The 17,500-nt window shown below is 39.8% G+C and overlaps 2 protein-coding genes across 5 annotated transcripts in view; both read right to left on the bottom strand.

Moving 5' to 3' along the window:
- fmn2b (formin 2b) overlaps positions 1-9,051 on the bottom strand; it is an 87,910-nt gene extending 78,859 nt beyond the window's left edge. The window contains exons 1-2 of one of the 3 annotated variants that reach the window (XM_067430166.1): positions 8,947-9,051; positions 4,416-6,049 (exon numbers count right to left, since the gene is read on the bottom strand). In XM_067430166.1, coding sequence (XP_067286267.1) covers positions 4,416-6,045 — 1,630 coding nt within the window. In that variant the 5' untranslated portion in view covers positions 6,046-6,049; positions 8,947-9,051. Of the gene's footprint in view, positions 1-4,415; positions 6,054-8,946 lie in introns of those variants that run through there. The other 2 variants (XM_067430165.1, XM_067430167.1) reach the window with 2 other exon arrangements.
- Positions 9,052-13,499: 4,448 nt separating this feature from the next.
- chrm3b (cholinergic receptor, muscarinic 3b) overlaps positions 13,500-17,500 on the bottom strand; it is a 52,205-nt gene continuing 48,204 nt past the window's right edge. For both annotated transcript variants that reach the window (XM_067430177.1, XM_067430178.1), the window contains exon 2: positions 13,500-17,054. In XM_067430177.1, coding sequence (XP_067286278.1) covers positions 15,568-17,031 — 1,464 coding nt within the window. In that variant the 5' untranslated portion in view covers positions 17,032-17,054 and the 3' untranslated portion in view covers positions 13,500-15,567. The remainder of the gene's footprint in view (positions 17,055-17,500) is intronic.

Raw genomic sequence — 17,500 nt, forward strand, 5'->3', positions numbered from 1 at the left:
ATGGGAGATGTAGTTCTGCCTATTAAAGAGATCCATCAACACATTCACACGCCTCTAGCGATGAATGATATATAAAGGGGAGCTTATCATATTAGAGTCGGTTTAATTGATCAGCTTTGATGTGATTGGCCTGATATTAGGGTTCAGCACATCAGCCTGGAGCCACAGACTCATAAAACCTTCAGAGAGATTTCTCCTCTCATGGAGGATCCGTGTCAAGAGCAGCGAGAGCGTGTCTAAAAGCGTCTCATTCACAGACAAACAATCCGGACACTGGACCCTCAGCACATGAGCAAACACAGAGCTTCCTCAAATCAAGACGCGTTGACTGGAGGAGCACGAAGACTGAAGATATCAAGTCTTGTCTTCTGATAATGCATGACTTTATGCGTAAAAAAAGAGAAGAATCAGAAAGAGTTCATTCAAAACCCCTGAGAATAGACCTGAGAACACACCATCCAAACCCAAACGGCTGGGATTCAAGAATGCGTTGGAAACCTCAGTTTGGTCTCGTTTTAAAGGAAACACGAGGCAGATTATTCAAGCAATTAAAAATATGATAGTATGAGAAAGTTATGGAAGTTTAAATTCACTGTAACACTGTACTAAATGTTTTTATTTTATATGGAATATATATTTGACCAAAAATAGGTTTACTCTAAAATTACTATCAAATCAAAGCCGTGTGTCTAACCAAGCTGTGTTCCAAATTTGAAGTTGATGCCACAAAAATAGGGCGCAGTACCAAAAATAGCCACCAGACGTCATTCAAATTAAATTGATTGTTTTTAATGCATTTTCCTGTAAACTTCTGTCCAAATATCACTTCAATCACAAAACAGTCACCAAATCTGGAACCTTGAGACTCGGACCTTTCCGACGATATGCGTTTTGTCAAGATTATAAAGTAGTTCAAATTAATTTTGTAATATGAAACATGACACCGCCCACTAGGGGGAGGAGCCTGCTAGAAGAAATTTGAGGACTATTTCAATTTACAAAAGACAACCGTCAATTTAAAAAAGATTTTCACAGGATGAATTTTGAGTAGGGCTGTGCAGTATATCGAAATTATCGAAATATCGCAAATGTACATATCGCATAGTATGTGAATGATTTTAATAGGCTAACTCAACATTGTGAAAAGTGTACGTTTCAGGTCCCACATGGGGCAGAGAATAGACTGGGCACGTGAATGTTACTTATGGGACTTGCTTGACATTAAAAAGAGTTATTAAGCGCAATAATTTGCAAAAAACAATAACTTACAGTCTCGCGTTGTTTCACACACACACACACACACACACACACACACACACACACACACACACACACACACACACAAGCACCGAAACGTGAACAATTTGCGACAAAGTTTGTTAAAACGCTGCTGGTCACTTTCAGAAGTTGTAGCGATGCGTTGTTTTCCCAGACAGAACGTGAAACACAAATGGTTTCATTCTCAGTTTTTAAATAATTGTTTTAATATAATTGAAATAGATATTACACACTAATTGCAATATCGTATCGCATTATTTAACAAGATATCACATTTTCTTCAATATCGCACAGACCTAATTTTGAGTTTAAGCTTTCGAACGATACCTCATTTATGATGACTACACTGTAAAAAAATGTTGTTGGTTTTTGTTGGTGTAACTTAAAAAAGTGAGTAACCTGGTTGCCTTAATTTTGAGTTTATTGAAATAAAAAATTTGAGTTGATACAATGAAGGAAATGAGTTTAATAAATAGAAACTCAAAATATTATTGTGTCTGAACCACATAAAAAATGTGATAAATCATGAAAATAGCCCAATTTGGCTGCGTCATCACAAATAAAACACACAATCACCCAATATGCTTACAAAATCTTTTAATAATGTTTTAATAAAGGTTGTCGAATCTCCAAATTAAGGCAACCAGGTAACATTTTTCCTAAATAATTTTTTACAGTGTACTAAAATAAGTATGAAAAGGCAATCTAACGTTTAGATATTAGAGACCCTCGACCACAAAACCAGTCAGAAGGGTCGTTTATAACGAGATTTATGCATAATTAATAATCTCTCCAATGATGTGGGGTTTGTTAGGATAGGACAATATTTAAAATTCTGGAATCTGAGGGTGCAAAAAAATCTAAATATTTAGGAAATCTCCTTTAAAGTTGTCCAGAGGAACTCCTTAGCGATGCATATTACTACTAATAATACATTTATGATATATTTACGGTAGATGATCCTATTGATATTTGGCATAAAAGAAAAATGGATAATTTTGACTCTTATAATGTATTATTGGCCACAGATAAACCTGTGAGATAATGGCTCCGGGTCACGTGTGTGTGTGTGTGTGTGTGTGTGTGTGTGTGTGTGTGTTGGGTAACCAGACACTGAGGAGGAGCATGACATAAACAGTAGCTGTGTTGAGTCAGTCAGAAAGCCTGTTTATAGATAATAATATCAGATATTAAAGCGGCTGCGGTCACGTGACGTCTCTAACGTTTATTCCCATCGATCCGGTTTACGAGGGACACGTCATCTCTTGATCTGATTGGCTGAGAGCGAGCAAGTGATGTCACTACTGGACCTGTGTCCTCAGGACCATCTGCTGTGTGTGTGTGAGACGTATTACACTGTCACAATGAGAATGTGAGTGTGTGTGAGAATGTGAGTGTGTGAAAGAGTGTGTGTGAGTGTGAGAGTGTGTGAGAGAGTGTGTTTGTGTGTAAGAAACGTGTCACACTGTCACAATGAGAGTGTGAGTGTGTGTGAGAATGTGAGTGTGTGAAAGAGAGTGTGTGTGTGTGTGAGAGAGTGTGTGTGAGTGTGAGTGAGTGTGTGAGTGTGTGAGTGTGTTTGTGTGTAAGAAACGTGTCACACTGTCACAATGAGAATGTGAGTGTGTGTGAGAATGTGAGTGTGTGAAAGAGTGTGTGTGAGTGTGAGAGTGTGTGAGAGAGTGTGTTTGTGTGTAAGAAACGTGTCACACTGTCACAATGAGAGTGTGAGTGTGTGTGAGAATGTGAGTGTGTGAAAGAGAGTGTGTGTGTGTGTGAGAGAGTGTGTGTGAGTGTGAGTGAGTGTGTGAGTGTGTGAGTGTGTTTGTGTGTAAGAAACGTGTCACACTGTCACAATGAGAGTGTGAGTGTGTGTGAGAATGTGAGTGTGTGAGAGAGTGTATGTGTGAGAGTGTGTGAGTGTGACAGAGAGAGAGAGAGAGTGTGTGAGTGTGTGTGTGAGAGAGAGAGTGTGTGTGTGAGTGTGTGAGAGTGTTTGTGCGTGAGAGTGTGTGACTGTGTGTGAGTGTGAGAGAAAGAGTGAGTGTGAGTGAGTGTGTGTGTGTGTGTGTGTGTGAGTGTGAGAGAGAGAGTGTGTGTGTGAGAGAGGGAGTGTGTGTGAAAGAGACACACACTCTCTCTCACACACACACACACACACACACACACACACACACACACACACACACACACACACTCTCTCTCACACACACACACTCTCTCTCTCTCTCTCTCTCTCTCTCACACACACACACACACACACACACACACACACACACACACACACACACACACACACACACACACACACACACACACACACACTCTCTCTCTCTCTGTCACACTCACACACTCACACACACTCACACACTCACACACTCACACACTCACACACTCCAAAATGACAGACAGCGGTGTGGAATAAAGGGAGAATAGAAGAAAAATACAGCGTAAAAAAAAAGACTTTTAAGACATGATATACTGCGGCCCATAAACACAACCAAGCCTAGAAAAAAACACAGAACCGCCGCTTTAAATTCTGGAATGGGAGAAGGCTTTGGGCTGCGGTGGTCTTGTGTTGTTTTTTAGGTGTGTGTTAATGGTTGTAAACAGTTTTTTATGTGTGTGTGCTGGTCTGGCAAAGCAAATTGTCCTTCAGGGACATAAACAAATAAAGTGAAAGTGAGTGATTTGTAATAGTTTTTGTTATTTTTCAATTCTCAATTCACTGACTCATAACCGTTTGAATCTTTATTTGAGGATTGAACACAAACGCGGAAGAGAAGCCAATGCTGAATAAAGTCGTAGTTTTTGTTATTTTTGGACCCAAATGTATTTTGGATGCTTCAAGAGACTCTAATTAACCCACTGATGTCTCATATGGACTACTGTGATGATGTTTTTATTCCCTTTCTGGACATGGACAGTATAGTGTGCATACACTTGCATACGCTCTCGGACTAAATATAAAATATCTTAAACTGTGTGTGAAGATGAACGGAGGGCTTACGGGTGTGGAGCGACATTAGGGAGAGGAGTTAATGACAGACATTTCATTTCTGGCTGAACTAACCCTTTAAGCTTAATATTCAACACTAAGAAAAGCGTAAAGAACACATGGCTCAGTAATTCCTCACCTGTGAACACGTCCTGAAAGCTGCTCGCCGGCGCGTGGGTCGCTGACGGCCTCTGTGCGGCGCCGCCGGTCCGGAGTGTCCCCTCCGAGCCACCGTACTCCAGATAGTCGGCGGAGCCGGCCGCCGTGGGGCCCCTGAGCTCCTCAGTCCAGTCTGCGGAGCGGCTGATGGGGCCGGTGATGCTGTAGGAGCGCTGCCGCTTGACCCGCCGCCGCTCGGACCGGGCTTCGGGCCCCCGGCGTGTAAACAGCGGGCTCCGGGACGGCGAGCAGGAGGGCGAGCTCAGCTGCCGCGTCGTGGTTTTGATGTAGGACGTGTTAATGGGCGGATAGGGCTTGACCGAAGCCTTCAGGAGGGGAACTATTAGGGGACTATCCGGAACGGCGCTCGTACGCCGGGGCCCCGAAACCTCCACGGCGCTTAGGCCCTCCGCCGACCCGGACGAAAGCGTCTCCGAGCTCGAGCCATCCTCTTCTACGGCCTCCACCGCGCTCTCGAAAGAGGCCGTGAGGTCCGGGAAGCTGCACTCGCTCGGCGTCATGGCAACCGGAAGCGGGGCCTCGGTCGGCACGGCAACCGGAGACGGGGGAAGCGGGGCCTCGGTCGTCACGGCAACCGGAGGCGGGGGAAGCGCGGCCTCTGGCTCTTTTGTGACCGCACAAAGGACCAAATGTCCATTCACAGCCGGATTCTCCGGGAACACGTCTTCTTTAGGAAAGGCTTCGAGCACCGTAAACTGCTCCGAGGAATCGGGGGTGGGAGTGCTTTTCAAATCCTCTGCTTGTTTACATTCGACCTCCATCCCGGATCCAAAAACCCCATCGTGCTTCATCTGGACGGCTTGTTTACATTCGACCTCGAGCCAGTCTTGAGTCATCTGGACGGCTTGTTTAGATTCGATCCCGGATCCAAAAATCCCATCTTGCTTCATCCGGATGGCTTGCTGGATATCCGCCAGAAGATCTTCCTGCTCGGCGGCGGCTGAGTGAAAGCTATACATATCCGTGTCGGATCCGGAGCTGCGGATCTTCTCCTCTTTCTCCTCATCTTTGGATTGGATACGAGGCCTTTCCGGGTCCAAATCGGAGTGTCCGAGCTCGTCCCCGGATAGATCCGGCGTTTTATTCGGCTCTCCCAGCACATCCTCTTTCGATCCGCTTTTGGCTTTCAGGTTCTTGCGCTTCCGAATGTGAGGGAACACGGATCTGTCCGACTTGTTTTTCTTCTTCCCTCCCTCCCCTCCCTTCCCGTGGGATTTCTTCCCTTTCTTCACTCCCTCGTGAGCTCCGTTCTCATCCGGCGCTCCTTCCCGCTTTATCTTCCCGTCCTGGTTTCCCATGATGATGGGGAGTCTCAGGCCATGATGGCCGCTGTCGGATGCTGAGGATGACGAGCGGGAGAGCGATGGGAAGGAGGAGGCGGTGATGAAAGACACACACAGCTCGCTCTCGCTCTCATCCTGGTCTGTGCAGAAAGATCCGGGAAGGGAGGGGCGGCGTTCCCGCGGGATGAGAGCGAGCGGCCCCTCCCCCCTCTGTGCGCGGGGGAAGCTGAACTGCTGCCTTCTGCCCAGACTCAAGGCTTCCAGGAGCCGGTGTCTGAAACCAGGGACCTCCAGCATCTGCATCATCTCTCTCTCTCTCACACACACACACACACAGCATAAACATCATGCATTACACTGCAAATAATGCTCTTCTTACTCAGTATTTTTGTCTCGTTTCTAGTCCAAACATCTAAAAATTCTTAAAACAAGAAGTATTTACTAGACAAGCAAAAGTAATTGTCTTGTTTTGGGGAAAAATAACTCAAGATGAAGAGAGTTTTTGCTTAAAATAAGATAAATAATCTGCCAATGGGGTGAGAAAAATAATCTTGTTTCTTGTTTCCGTCCCAAACAGAAATAAGATTATTTTCTCACCCCATTGGCAGATCATTTTGCCTGTTTTAAATATAAATATCTTAAACTGTGTGTGAAGATGAACGGAGGTCTGACGGGTGTGGAGCGACATTAGAGAGAGGAGTTAATGACAGACATTTCAGTTCTGGCTGAACTAACCCTTTAATGAATGTGAGCGTCTCGTCTCAGAGCCTGAAGGTGGCGCTGTTGTATGTTCAGGCTCACATCATGTATGTGTGTATGAATGCATATTTTATCTCCTCTGAATATGAATAAGCTCCTGCAATAATAGACATTTCAAAATAAGAGTCCTGCGTATTTTAGCCTCACTTATTAAATAAAAGTCTCAGCGTGTGTCTGATTTACACTCCCTGGTTACACAAACTATATGTAATTTAATTTAATTTAATTTACAGCTAACTCTTGCCACCCAGTCACAGGAAAAACTGAGAACATTATTTGACACATTATTATTAAATATATAAATTTAGTTATTATAGTTAACAACAGCTAAAACCATAAAAAGATCTCTTTACCTGAAATAAATCAATGTTACCGGACATCAAATTTAAATATAAAAACACTTTAAACTTGTCTTATTTTCCTTTAGTTTGATTAACCTGATGTACCAAACTAAAGCTGAAATAAAAACGTAACACTATACAGACATTTTTAAAACAAAAAACAGATTTTGCTTTAATTAACCTTGACTTACTAAATGATTTAGATGTGGAAACTTGACCCCTGAGGAAAGAAGCTTTTCCTTTCAATTATAAATATCTATAAAACACAAATGGGATTCAGGTTACCTGGATTTATTTGCCAGATGTCAATTTGTCAAATTATGAAAATGCATCAATTAAAAATATCTATAAAACACAAATATATGCACATGCAAAAATATGCTAATGAATAACCAAAAATATGCATCTGGAATAACCAGTTTATTAAATCCAAGAATAAATCCTTATTTTATAAAAATCGGTTCAATAATACAATTCAATAACCCTTTAAAGAATGTGAGCGTCTCGTCTCAGAGCCTGAAGGTGGCGCTGTTGTATGTTCAGGCTCACATCATGTATGTGTGTATGAATGCATATTTTATCTCCTCTGAATATGAATAAGCTCCTGCAATAATAGACATTTCAAAATAAGAGTCCTGCGTATTTTATAAAAATCGGTTCAATAATAACATAATTCTAGTGTGCCAACTAATAAATAATGGTGGCATTATAGCTGAATTATTCTGAATTCACTTTGGCACTCCAATCACCCCACACTGTAGAAAATATATGTTCAATAAGTTATGACAACATAAGGTTTTACATTGTTTTAACTCATCAAAATAAGTTAAGAAAAGTTAAACTTCTTTAATTAGTTATACAAGATGTAACTCATTTTTTAAAGTCAGTTTAACATAATTTAAGTTGAAATAACTTAAACATCTAAGTCAATTGTACTGCAAAAGTTCAAAATGTGCCTTTTTTTTAAAGTGCAAGAGAGTTTGCAATTGTTACGGATGCCATCCCATTTGGTATTAACCAGATCGCCTGCCAGATCTGGAGCCTAAATTAGCCTCTGTTGGTAAATTATGTTTTGCCACCACAGTGAGGAACAATAATCGTAATATTGGCTCTTTATTCCAGAGAGATGTCACCTAGACTGTAAAAAAAATGTGTTGGTTTTTGTTGGTTAAACTTAAAAAAGTAAGTAACCTGGTTGCCATAAAAGTGTGAGTTTATTAAAATTAAAAATATGAGTTGATACAATGAAGGAAATTGGTTTAATAAATAGAAACTCAAAATATTATTGTGTCTGAACCACATAAAAAATTTGATAAATCATAAAAATAGCACAATTTGGCTGCGTCATCACAAATAAAACACACAATTACCCAATATGCTTACAAAATTGTTTATTAATATTTTAATAAAGGTTGTCAAATCTCAAAAAATGTTCATTGTATGAACTCAAAATTGCAGTGCATCTGTTCTGACACTCACTTTCTGGGAAGATCTGTCCTGATGTATTGCTGATTTTTCCTTGCTTTATAACACTGTTCGGTGTCCATGATAACAGGAGTAAAAACACTAAGACCTATAGCCTACTATTGATATATCATATTCACAAATCCAAATTTAGTAACTCCAATCCTTCGTTTATTGCTTTTGGTAAGGAAGACTACACCAATTCATGATTAAAAAAATAAGGCGGCTGTTAAAACTATTAGTTGAGCTCTATTTTAATGTGTTTATTAAAACTCCCCCTGGCTCTGCTCGTGTCTACTGTTAGTTGTGTTAATGACTCTATCTGTGTGTTCTTACTGTTTGTGTCGTAAAGATTTAATAAAGGTATAAAAATAATATGAACACATTAATATCTTACACCCATGTTCGCGTGTTTATATTTTCTCCGCCGTTAGCAGATGGTTAACTCAAAAGCACAGCTGATAAAGTGACATTTTCACGGACTGACAGTAACAAGAAACTCATAAAAGTTAAGAGAGCTAATATAAAACCCACCTGACAAACCAATTAATGCACAAACTTTAGTCAAATTTGGACGAAACGGCCTGTAACTGAGTTTAAACGCCGTGTGTGTGTGTGTGTGTGTGTGTGTGTTTGTACTCACTCGTGAATCAGAAGCACTGTGGGTTAATTAAACCTCCTCTCCTCTCGTCATGGCGATGTGTGTGTGTGTGTGTGTGTGTGTGTGTGTGTTTAATGTGCGCCACCTGTGGTTCCATTGGCGACAGCGAGACCCAGCGGTCAGTCTCTGTCATTACAGTCTGATCCGCGCTTCCGGTCACAAACCAGAGAAATCAACATCTTACTTAATAATAGTATTTTTGTCTTGTTTATAATAATAATAATCTGCCAATGGAGTGAGAAAAATAATCTTAATTCAAACAGAAAACAAGATTATTTTTCTCACCCCATTGGCAGATTATTTATCTTATTTTAAGCAAAAACTCTCTTCATTTTGAGTTATTTTTCCCCAAAACAAGACAATAATTTGTGCTTGTCTAGTAAATGTTTCTTGTCTTAAGAATTTTTAGATATTTGGACTAGAAACAAGACTTAAATACCTTTTTGCAGTGTGTATAACTTGCCTCATGAGCTGTGTGTGTGTGTGTGTGTGTGTGTGTGTGTGTGTGTGTGTGTGTGTGTGTGTGTGTGTGTGTGTGTGTGTGTGTGTGTGTGTGTGTGTGTGTGTGTGTGTGTGTGTGTACTTATATACAAATCCATTGGATGGAATTCCGGTTCTCAATTCAATATTTTTAGTTCAAATGAGTTAATTTTGCATTTTATTTAAAAAAAAAAAAAATGCTTGTTGATATTAAAAAATGTTAAAAGCAAATTAAATTGATAACATTGTTCACCTTACATAATAAACTTTTATAAAAAGGCACATATAAATATTACGTAACAGTGACAAATGCAAATGGTTTGTATTTACTCAAAGTAATTGTGCCAGCTTTACGGGATTTATTTTGTTCATATCACTAAATTGTTATTTATAAAAATTGCTCAGTTGTGTGCAACATATTTTTTTTAATAAATTCAACAAGTCATTTTTTTGAGTGCAGTCGCACACTCCAAAAGACTGTGTGTGTGTGTGTGTGAGAGAGAGAGAGAGAGAGAGAGAGAGAGAGATGTGTGTGTGTCCGTTAGCTGTGTGTGTGTGTGAGCGTGTGTCCGTTAGCTGTGTGTGTGTGTGTGTGTGTGTGTGTGTGTGTGTGTGTGTGTGTGTCCGTTAGCTGTGTGTGTGTGTGTGTGTGTCCGTTAGCTGTGTGTGTGTGTGTGTGTGTCCGTTAGCTGTGTATGTGTGTGTGTGTCCGTTAGCTGTGTGTGTATACTTCAAATAAAACTAGAGAAATGTATTAAATATTTAGTACCTCATACAACATCTGACCACAAAAAACATTTGGTTTTATTGATCAAACATCTCAGTATCGACAAAACTCATCAACGTTACACAGTTTATCACCAGTGCTACAGTAATCAATATAAAGATACAATCACCCTGAATAGAGAAACAGGGAACAAAGTGTGCGTGTGTGTGTGTGTGTGTGTGTGTGTGTGTGTGTGTGTGTGTGTGATGGGTAGGTTTAGGGGCAGTGTAAGGGGATAGAAAATACGGTTTGTACAGTATAAACCATTACGCCTATGGAATGTCCCCACATTTCACAAAAACAAAAGTGTGTGTGTGTGTGTGTGTTTGTGTGTGTGTGTGTTTGTGTGTGTGTGTGTGTATATTCTGATGTTTCAGTCTGTTTTCCTCCCGCCTCTAGAGGGCGGTGTCGCTCAACATTAGAGTCTCTGAGGTGTCCATCATCAGCTCTGTATAAACTACACACACACTGAAAACACTTCAGAGGACATCCCCGTCATCCGTATTTTCACACACACATTCACATGTTCATGAAGGCGTGATGTTTTCTAACAAACCATATAAAACACACACTATGTGTTTATTTAATCAAACAAAACTCCACTATAATCGGACAAGCACAGGCACTAAACTCATATCCAGATCTGCATAGAGCACAATATCACATTTCACAATCTGTACATTTCTTCTAAGGTGTTTTTGCATCATTTCCCTGCTTTTGCACACAAACAACACGAGGAAGAGATTAAACTTCATCAAAGTATTGATTAATAAAGTAATAAACAGCCTTAAAGGTGCAGTGTGTAGTATTTATGGGGATCTAGTGACAGAAATGAATAATATGTATAACAATCTCATAAATAAATGTCATAATTTTGTGTCAACTTTGTCATAATCATGATTTTTTAAATCTCAGAATAATGACTTAATATGACGTAATTTTGACGTAATGTCCTCATTTCGGCTTCATCATATCGACTTTTCATAATGATAAATTAGTGTCTTATTATGTAAGAATTGCAACTCTATCTCAAGTTTGAATTAGTATATCCTAATTATTACTTATTTTCTTAAACTATGACGATGTCAATTTTAACTATCTCTGTAAATGACACAAAGTCAAAATTATGACTTAAAGGTGCAGTGTGTAGAATTTATGAGGATCTATCGACAGATATGTAATATAATATACATAACTGTGTTTTCAGTGGTGTATAAAGACCATTATGCTTTTATAAGCTTAGAATGAGTCGTTTCTATCCACACACACACACACACACACACACACACACGCACGCACGCACGCACACACACACACACACCCACACACACTGAGTGCCCCTTATAGTGAAGTCCAAATTTTGCGCCACCATGTTTCTACGGTGGCCCTAAAGGGACAAATTTCTCTACACAGCTGCAAAAAAATGCTTATCTTACTTATTTTTGTCTTGTTTCCAGTCCAAACATCTAAACATTCTTAAAACAAGAATTATTTACTAGACAGGAAAAAGTAATTGTCTTGTTTTGGGGAAAATAACTCAAAATGAAGAGAGTTTTTGCTTAAAATAAGATAAATAATCTGCCAATGGGGTGAGAAACATACCCCCTGATATAAACATGCCCTTATATCATTTTACTCATCTAATAAATTAATCTTGCTTTAAGAATTTTTAGATATTTGGACTGGAAACAAGAAAAAAATAAAATAAGAAAAGCATTTTTTTGCAGTGCATGTGTCCTCTGCGGGCCACCGTAGCTTCTCGATGTGCTCTGAAAGGGAGGGGTGGGCGGGTGCAATTCACAACCTCACCACTAGATGCCGCTAAAACTTACACACTGCACCTTTAAGTCTAGTCATCTTGATATATTGAAGTTGTTTTAAAGGGACTGTATGTAGAATTCATAAATGCGTGTTATTAGCACCACCTGTGGCCGTGATGTGAACTGCAACAGCACTTACACCTTATACTCAAGGTCCCGATATACTCACAGCGAAGCTCTATCGTTCTTTAAATAGGGGTTAATAAAACATTTAAAATATCTTTGCAGTGATATACTGTTAGCGAACTATTTATCAACAGTTATCTTATATACGGTGCTCGGCAGCGGTCAAAAAAGGAATTAAACTGGGAATTGACTCCACCTGTAAATTCAGGATCCCCATTGGCAGATTATTTATCTTATTTTAAGCAAAAACTCTCTTCATTTTGAGTTATTTTTCCCAAAACAAGACAATAATGTTTTCCTTGCCTAGTAAATGTTTCTTAATGTAAGAATGTTTAGATATTTAGACGAGAAACAAGACAAAAATACTGAGTAAGAAGAGCATTTTTTGCCGTGTGAAGGTTTAACTCTGATTGGCACACACTCTTAAAAATAATTTGGCATTGAATGCCATAGAAGAACCGTTCTTGGTTCCCCAACAAACCTTACAGTTCTCAAAATAACCCTTTTTAATAATCTTAAAGAACTCTTTGTGGAATGGAAAGATTAAAGGTTCTCCGTGGAAGCATCAGTGCCACTAAAGAAGCTTTATTTTTAAGAGTGTAGAAAAACTGGCAAAACTCACGCTTGAGGAAATGTGGACAGCTGGGATTTTTGGCTCCCTGTGCGTTTTTTTGTGTGATTTTATTGGCTCGTCGCGGCTCTCCGGGGTGAAAATACACAGAGGAATCGTATAAGTTGCAGTGTGGATAACCGTCTCAAAGTTTTACAACAGTCTCTATAGCCAAAGATTGAGTTGGAATGAAAAAGATTCCACATTTATTTAAAGGTAAACCAGTGATAATGTTTGCTTTAGAAATGACAACTTTAGGAGTTTCCTGTTGCAGTCTCACTAACTAAAAACAAAGTGCTTCAGGTTTGAAGTGTGCACTTGATAAATGATCATGATATCAAACCCAGTCCTTTTATATAACAATTCAGAGCTGAAAGTAGCACAACATGGAGCATCACACACACCACTACCACCATAAAGCCCAATCAAACCAAATCAGGGCCAGGGATTATTAATAGCGTCATTAACACCAAATTAAACCGCATTTATTCATCAGTATTTTCTCACACGCTTTGCTCATAATGAAAGCTTTCCTGTAGATCTTACGACACCGATCGAGGTCATTGGTTCGAGAGGAAGCATGAACTCATCAAATGTTAATTTAATATACCTTTACTGCAAAAAATGCTCTTCTTTCTCAGTATTTTTGTCTTGTTTCTAGTCCAAACATCTACAATTCTTAAAACAAGAAGATATACTAGACAAGCAAAAGTAATTGTCTTGTTTTGGGGAAAATAACTCAAAATGAAGAGAGTTTTTGCTTAAAATAAGATAAATAATCTGCCAATGTAAGATTTTTTAAGACAAAAATACTAAGTAAGAAGAGCATTTTTTGCCGTGTTGAATGCAGTGGATAACTGTAAAGGAAAAAGGATGAGCCCTTAAATACTGCACCTCCCCAGTGGAAACGCATCAACACCAGAAAACTCTCCGTAAGGTTTATATGTACAGACTGCAGCAAATGTCTCTTGAAGTCATACAATCCGGGTTACTGCAAAACAAAAAAATCTTCCTTAGTAGTCTAGTTTTCCAAGTTCAAATGTAAAATCAAGATGCAAGATGATATAAGAAGTCTTGTTTTCTGAAAATGAAGTGAGTTGAAGTTTAAAGCAAGAACAAAAATCTGCCATTGATCAGGAGAATAAACCCAAATGTCTTAAAGGGTTAGTTCTGTCATTACTTCCTCGTGTCGTTCCAAACCCTTCGTTCATCTTCAGGTATTTCTGATGATATCCGAGCGCTCTCTGACCCCTCCACTGCAAAAAACGCTTTTCTTACTCAGTATTTTTGTCTTGTTTCTAGACAAAATATCTAAAAATTCTTACATTAAGAAACTCAAAAAATGATTCAGGCCCTTCATAGATAAGACACATTTAAATGATGTTTACTCTACTTAATTCAATTAAGTTGTGTCAAAATTAGATATATTTGTGTTCAATCAGCCTAATATATTTAAAACTGAAGTTTACTTAATTAATTTGTGTTAAAACGACATTAAATATTTAACTAACGGCAGTGGATCTGTAGTTCCCAGCATGCTTTGCGAGGCACGGCGCTAGGAGAGATAATGTGCGGATTAAAGTGATATTTAATGTGTTTTTCAGTAAAGGGAAAGATGTTATTAGTTTATGTTAGTGTTTAATTTTCAGTTATGATGGACATTAGAAGGAGTGTGTGTGTGTGTGTGTGTGTGTGTGTGTGTGTGTGTGAGCCTGTTTATGTGGTTTATGAGGACACAAATTTGTATAACTACATGGGTATTACACTGGTATTACACTATAAATGTGGTTTATGAGGACATATCAAATGTCCTCATAATTCAAATGGCCTTAAAAACATACTAAATGATGTTTTTTTGAGAAAGTAAAAATGCAGAATGTTTCCTGTGATGGGTAGGTTTAGGGGCAGTGTGTGTGTGTGTGTGTGTGTGTGTGTGTGTGTGTGTGTGTGTGTGTGTGTGTGTGTGTGTGTGTGTGTGTGTGTGTGTGTGTGATGGGTAGGTTTAGGGGCAGTGTAAGGGGATAGAAAATACGGTTTGTACAGTATAAAAACCATTATGCCTATGGAGAGTCCCCAAATTTAACAAAAACAGACGCGCGCGTGCGTGCGTGCGTGCGTGCGTGTGTGTGTGTGTGTGTTTAGGGCACTTATATACAAATTCATTGGATGGAATTCCTGCTCTCATTTAATATTTGTAGTTTGTCCAATGAGTTAATTTTTCATTTTATTTTTAAAAATATGCTTGTTGTTATTTAACATTTTTAAAGGCAGATTAAATTGATAACAGTGTTCACCTCACATAATAAACTTTTATAAATTTAACATAACATCATTAAGTAAACGGCACATATAAAAATTGTGTACCAGTGACAAATTCAAATGGTTTGTATTTACTCAAAGTAATTGTGCTTTACTTGAATTTATTTTTGTTCATATAACTAAAATTGCTCCATATTGTTATGTGCAACCACTTATCACTCTCTTGTTTCGGGTAAAATAACTCAAAATGAAGAGAGTGTTTGCTTAAAATAAGATTATTAATTCAAAAATAAAGATAATCTTAATTCAAACAGAAAACAAGATTATTTTTCTCACCCCATTGGCAGATTATTTATCTTATTTTAAGCAAAAACTCTCTTCATTTAGAGTTATTTCCCCCAAAACAAGACAATTACTTTTGCTTGTCTAGTAAATACTTCTTGTCTAGAATTTTTAGATGTTTGGACTCGAAACAAGACAGAAATACTGAGGAAGAAGAGCATTTTTTGACAGCCCTCCGGAAAGCGATGCATCATCGCGCTTCAGTCCGGGCTCTGTCTCCGGAAAGTGGGCGCCGGCTGTCTCGGCTGCGGTTTGTTGGGTTTTTTCGGCTTCCATTGACACAGCAAGATGGATCTGAAAGTGGTGCGGAAGGTTTTGTTGCAGAGAGCGTAACACATTGGGTTAACCGTAGAGTTAACATAACACAGCCAGTACCCCAAAGCCCAAAGGGTCGCGGGGATACACTCGTCGCAAAACGCATTCAGAAGAACCATGATGTTATACGGCGTCCATGTTATGATGAAGGCCAAGAGAATGGCGCTTAGCGTCTGCGCCGCCTTCTTCTCCTTCACCAGAGACATCTTTTTGCGTTTGTTGTCTTGCTTCGCTTTCGGAAGGCGTTTGGCGTCTGTTAGGGAGATGTTGGCGTTGTCTTTCGTCGACTTTCTGGATGGTTTCGCTTCTAAATCCATCGTTTCTGAGTCTTCAATGGAGTAGATTGGACGAGCATCTTCAACGTCCTCTTCTTCGTCGTCATCCGATTGGTCGATAGACACGGCCGTCTCGTTGTTATTCCAGCTTTCGTCGGGTTTACGACGCAACGGCCAGAACCACGAGCGGCGTTTACGTTTCTCAGAGCATTTCTGGTTGGACGGGTTTCGCTCGTAGCTACGCGAGCTTTCGTCCGGATTGCCTTGGTTTCCCGAACACTTTAATCCAGCTAGCTCTTTGGCGCGGTTCTCCGTTTCCCGGTAGATCCGCCAATAGAGGACGGTCATGATTGTAACGGGCATGTAGAACGCGGCGATCGCCGTGCAGAACGTCGTTATCGGTTCTGAGAGAAACTGGATGTAGCATTCGTTGGACGCCACAGTTCGCTCGCCAACGAAATACTGCCAGAATAGGATGGCCGGCGCCCAAAGGATGAACGAAATGGACCAGGCGAGACCAATCATCGTCATGGCTCTTTTCGTGGTCCGTTTGGCCCGGTAGGTCAACGGCCGAGTGACAGAGAAGTATCTATCGAAGCTAATAACCAAAAGGTTCATGACGGACGCATTGCTGGCCACGTAATCAATGGCCAACCAGAGGTCACATGCCCAGTTCCCAAGAGCCCATTGGTTCATGATGATATACGTGGTGTAGAGATTCATCGAAAGCACGCCGATTATGAGGTCCGCAAACGCCAGGCTTAGCAAATAATAGTTATTGACCGTCTTGAGCTGTTTGTTGACTTTAAACGACACCAAAACCAAGATATTCCCAATGATGGTCACTAAGGAGAGCGAGCCGCACAAGAACACGATTATCAAGACCTGCCAGATGGTGTGTCCGCCGAGCGGGTCAAATATCACGGTTAAATTGGCTTTCGTGAAGAACGAGTCATTGGCCGGCTGAGCGGTTTGGACGTCATGTGATACAAACGCTGTGACGGGATAGGCTCGCATTCCAGGGGAGCTGTTGGTCAGGAATATTCCAGGCTCGGCACTCAGATTCAGGTTCATGGTGGCATAATCTGTGGGCGAAGCTGAGAGATAAGAGGTGTTAGCATGGAGAATAACACTTGATCTCACACACCACTCTTACTGATGTGTGTTATGAGCTCAATAACGTGTGCATTTAGGTAGAAGAACAAGAACACGCACTGCAAAACACACTCTTCTTACTCAGTAGTCTTGTGTTAATATCTAACAAATCTGAAATCAAGATGCATTTACTAGATCAGTAATATGACATAAGATGTTTTGTTGAAAATCAAATCAAAATGAAGGGACATTTTTGGCTTAAAACAGGCAACATGATCTGCCAATGGGGTGAGGAAAATAATCTTGTTTCTTGTTTTTCCGTCCCAATCAGAAACAAGATTATTTTTCTCACCCCATTGGCAGATCATTTTGCCTGTTTTAAGCAAAAACTCTCTTCATTTTGGATATTTTTCCCCAGAAAACCAGAAAGAATATCTAATGCCATTTT

This window comes from Pseudorasbora parva, chromosome 21 (genome assembly GCF_024679245.1).
Source record: "Pseudorasbora parva isolate DD20220531a chromosome 21, ASM2467924v1, whole genome shotgun sequence".
In the NCBI taxonomy this organism is placed as follows: domain Eukaryota; kingdom Metazoa; phylum Chordata; class Actinopteri; order Cypriniformes; family Gobionidae; genus Pseudorasbora; species Pseudorasbora parva.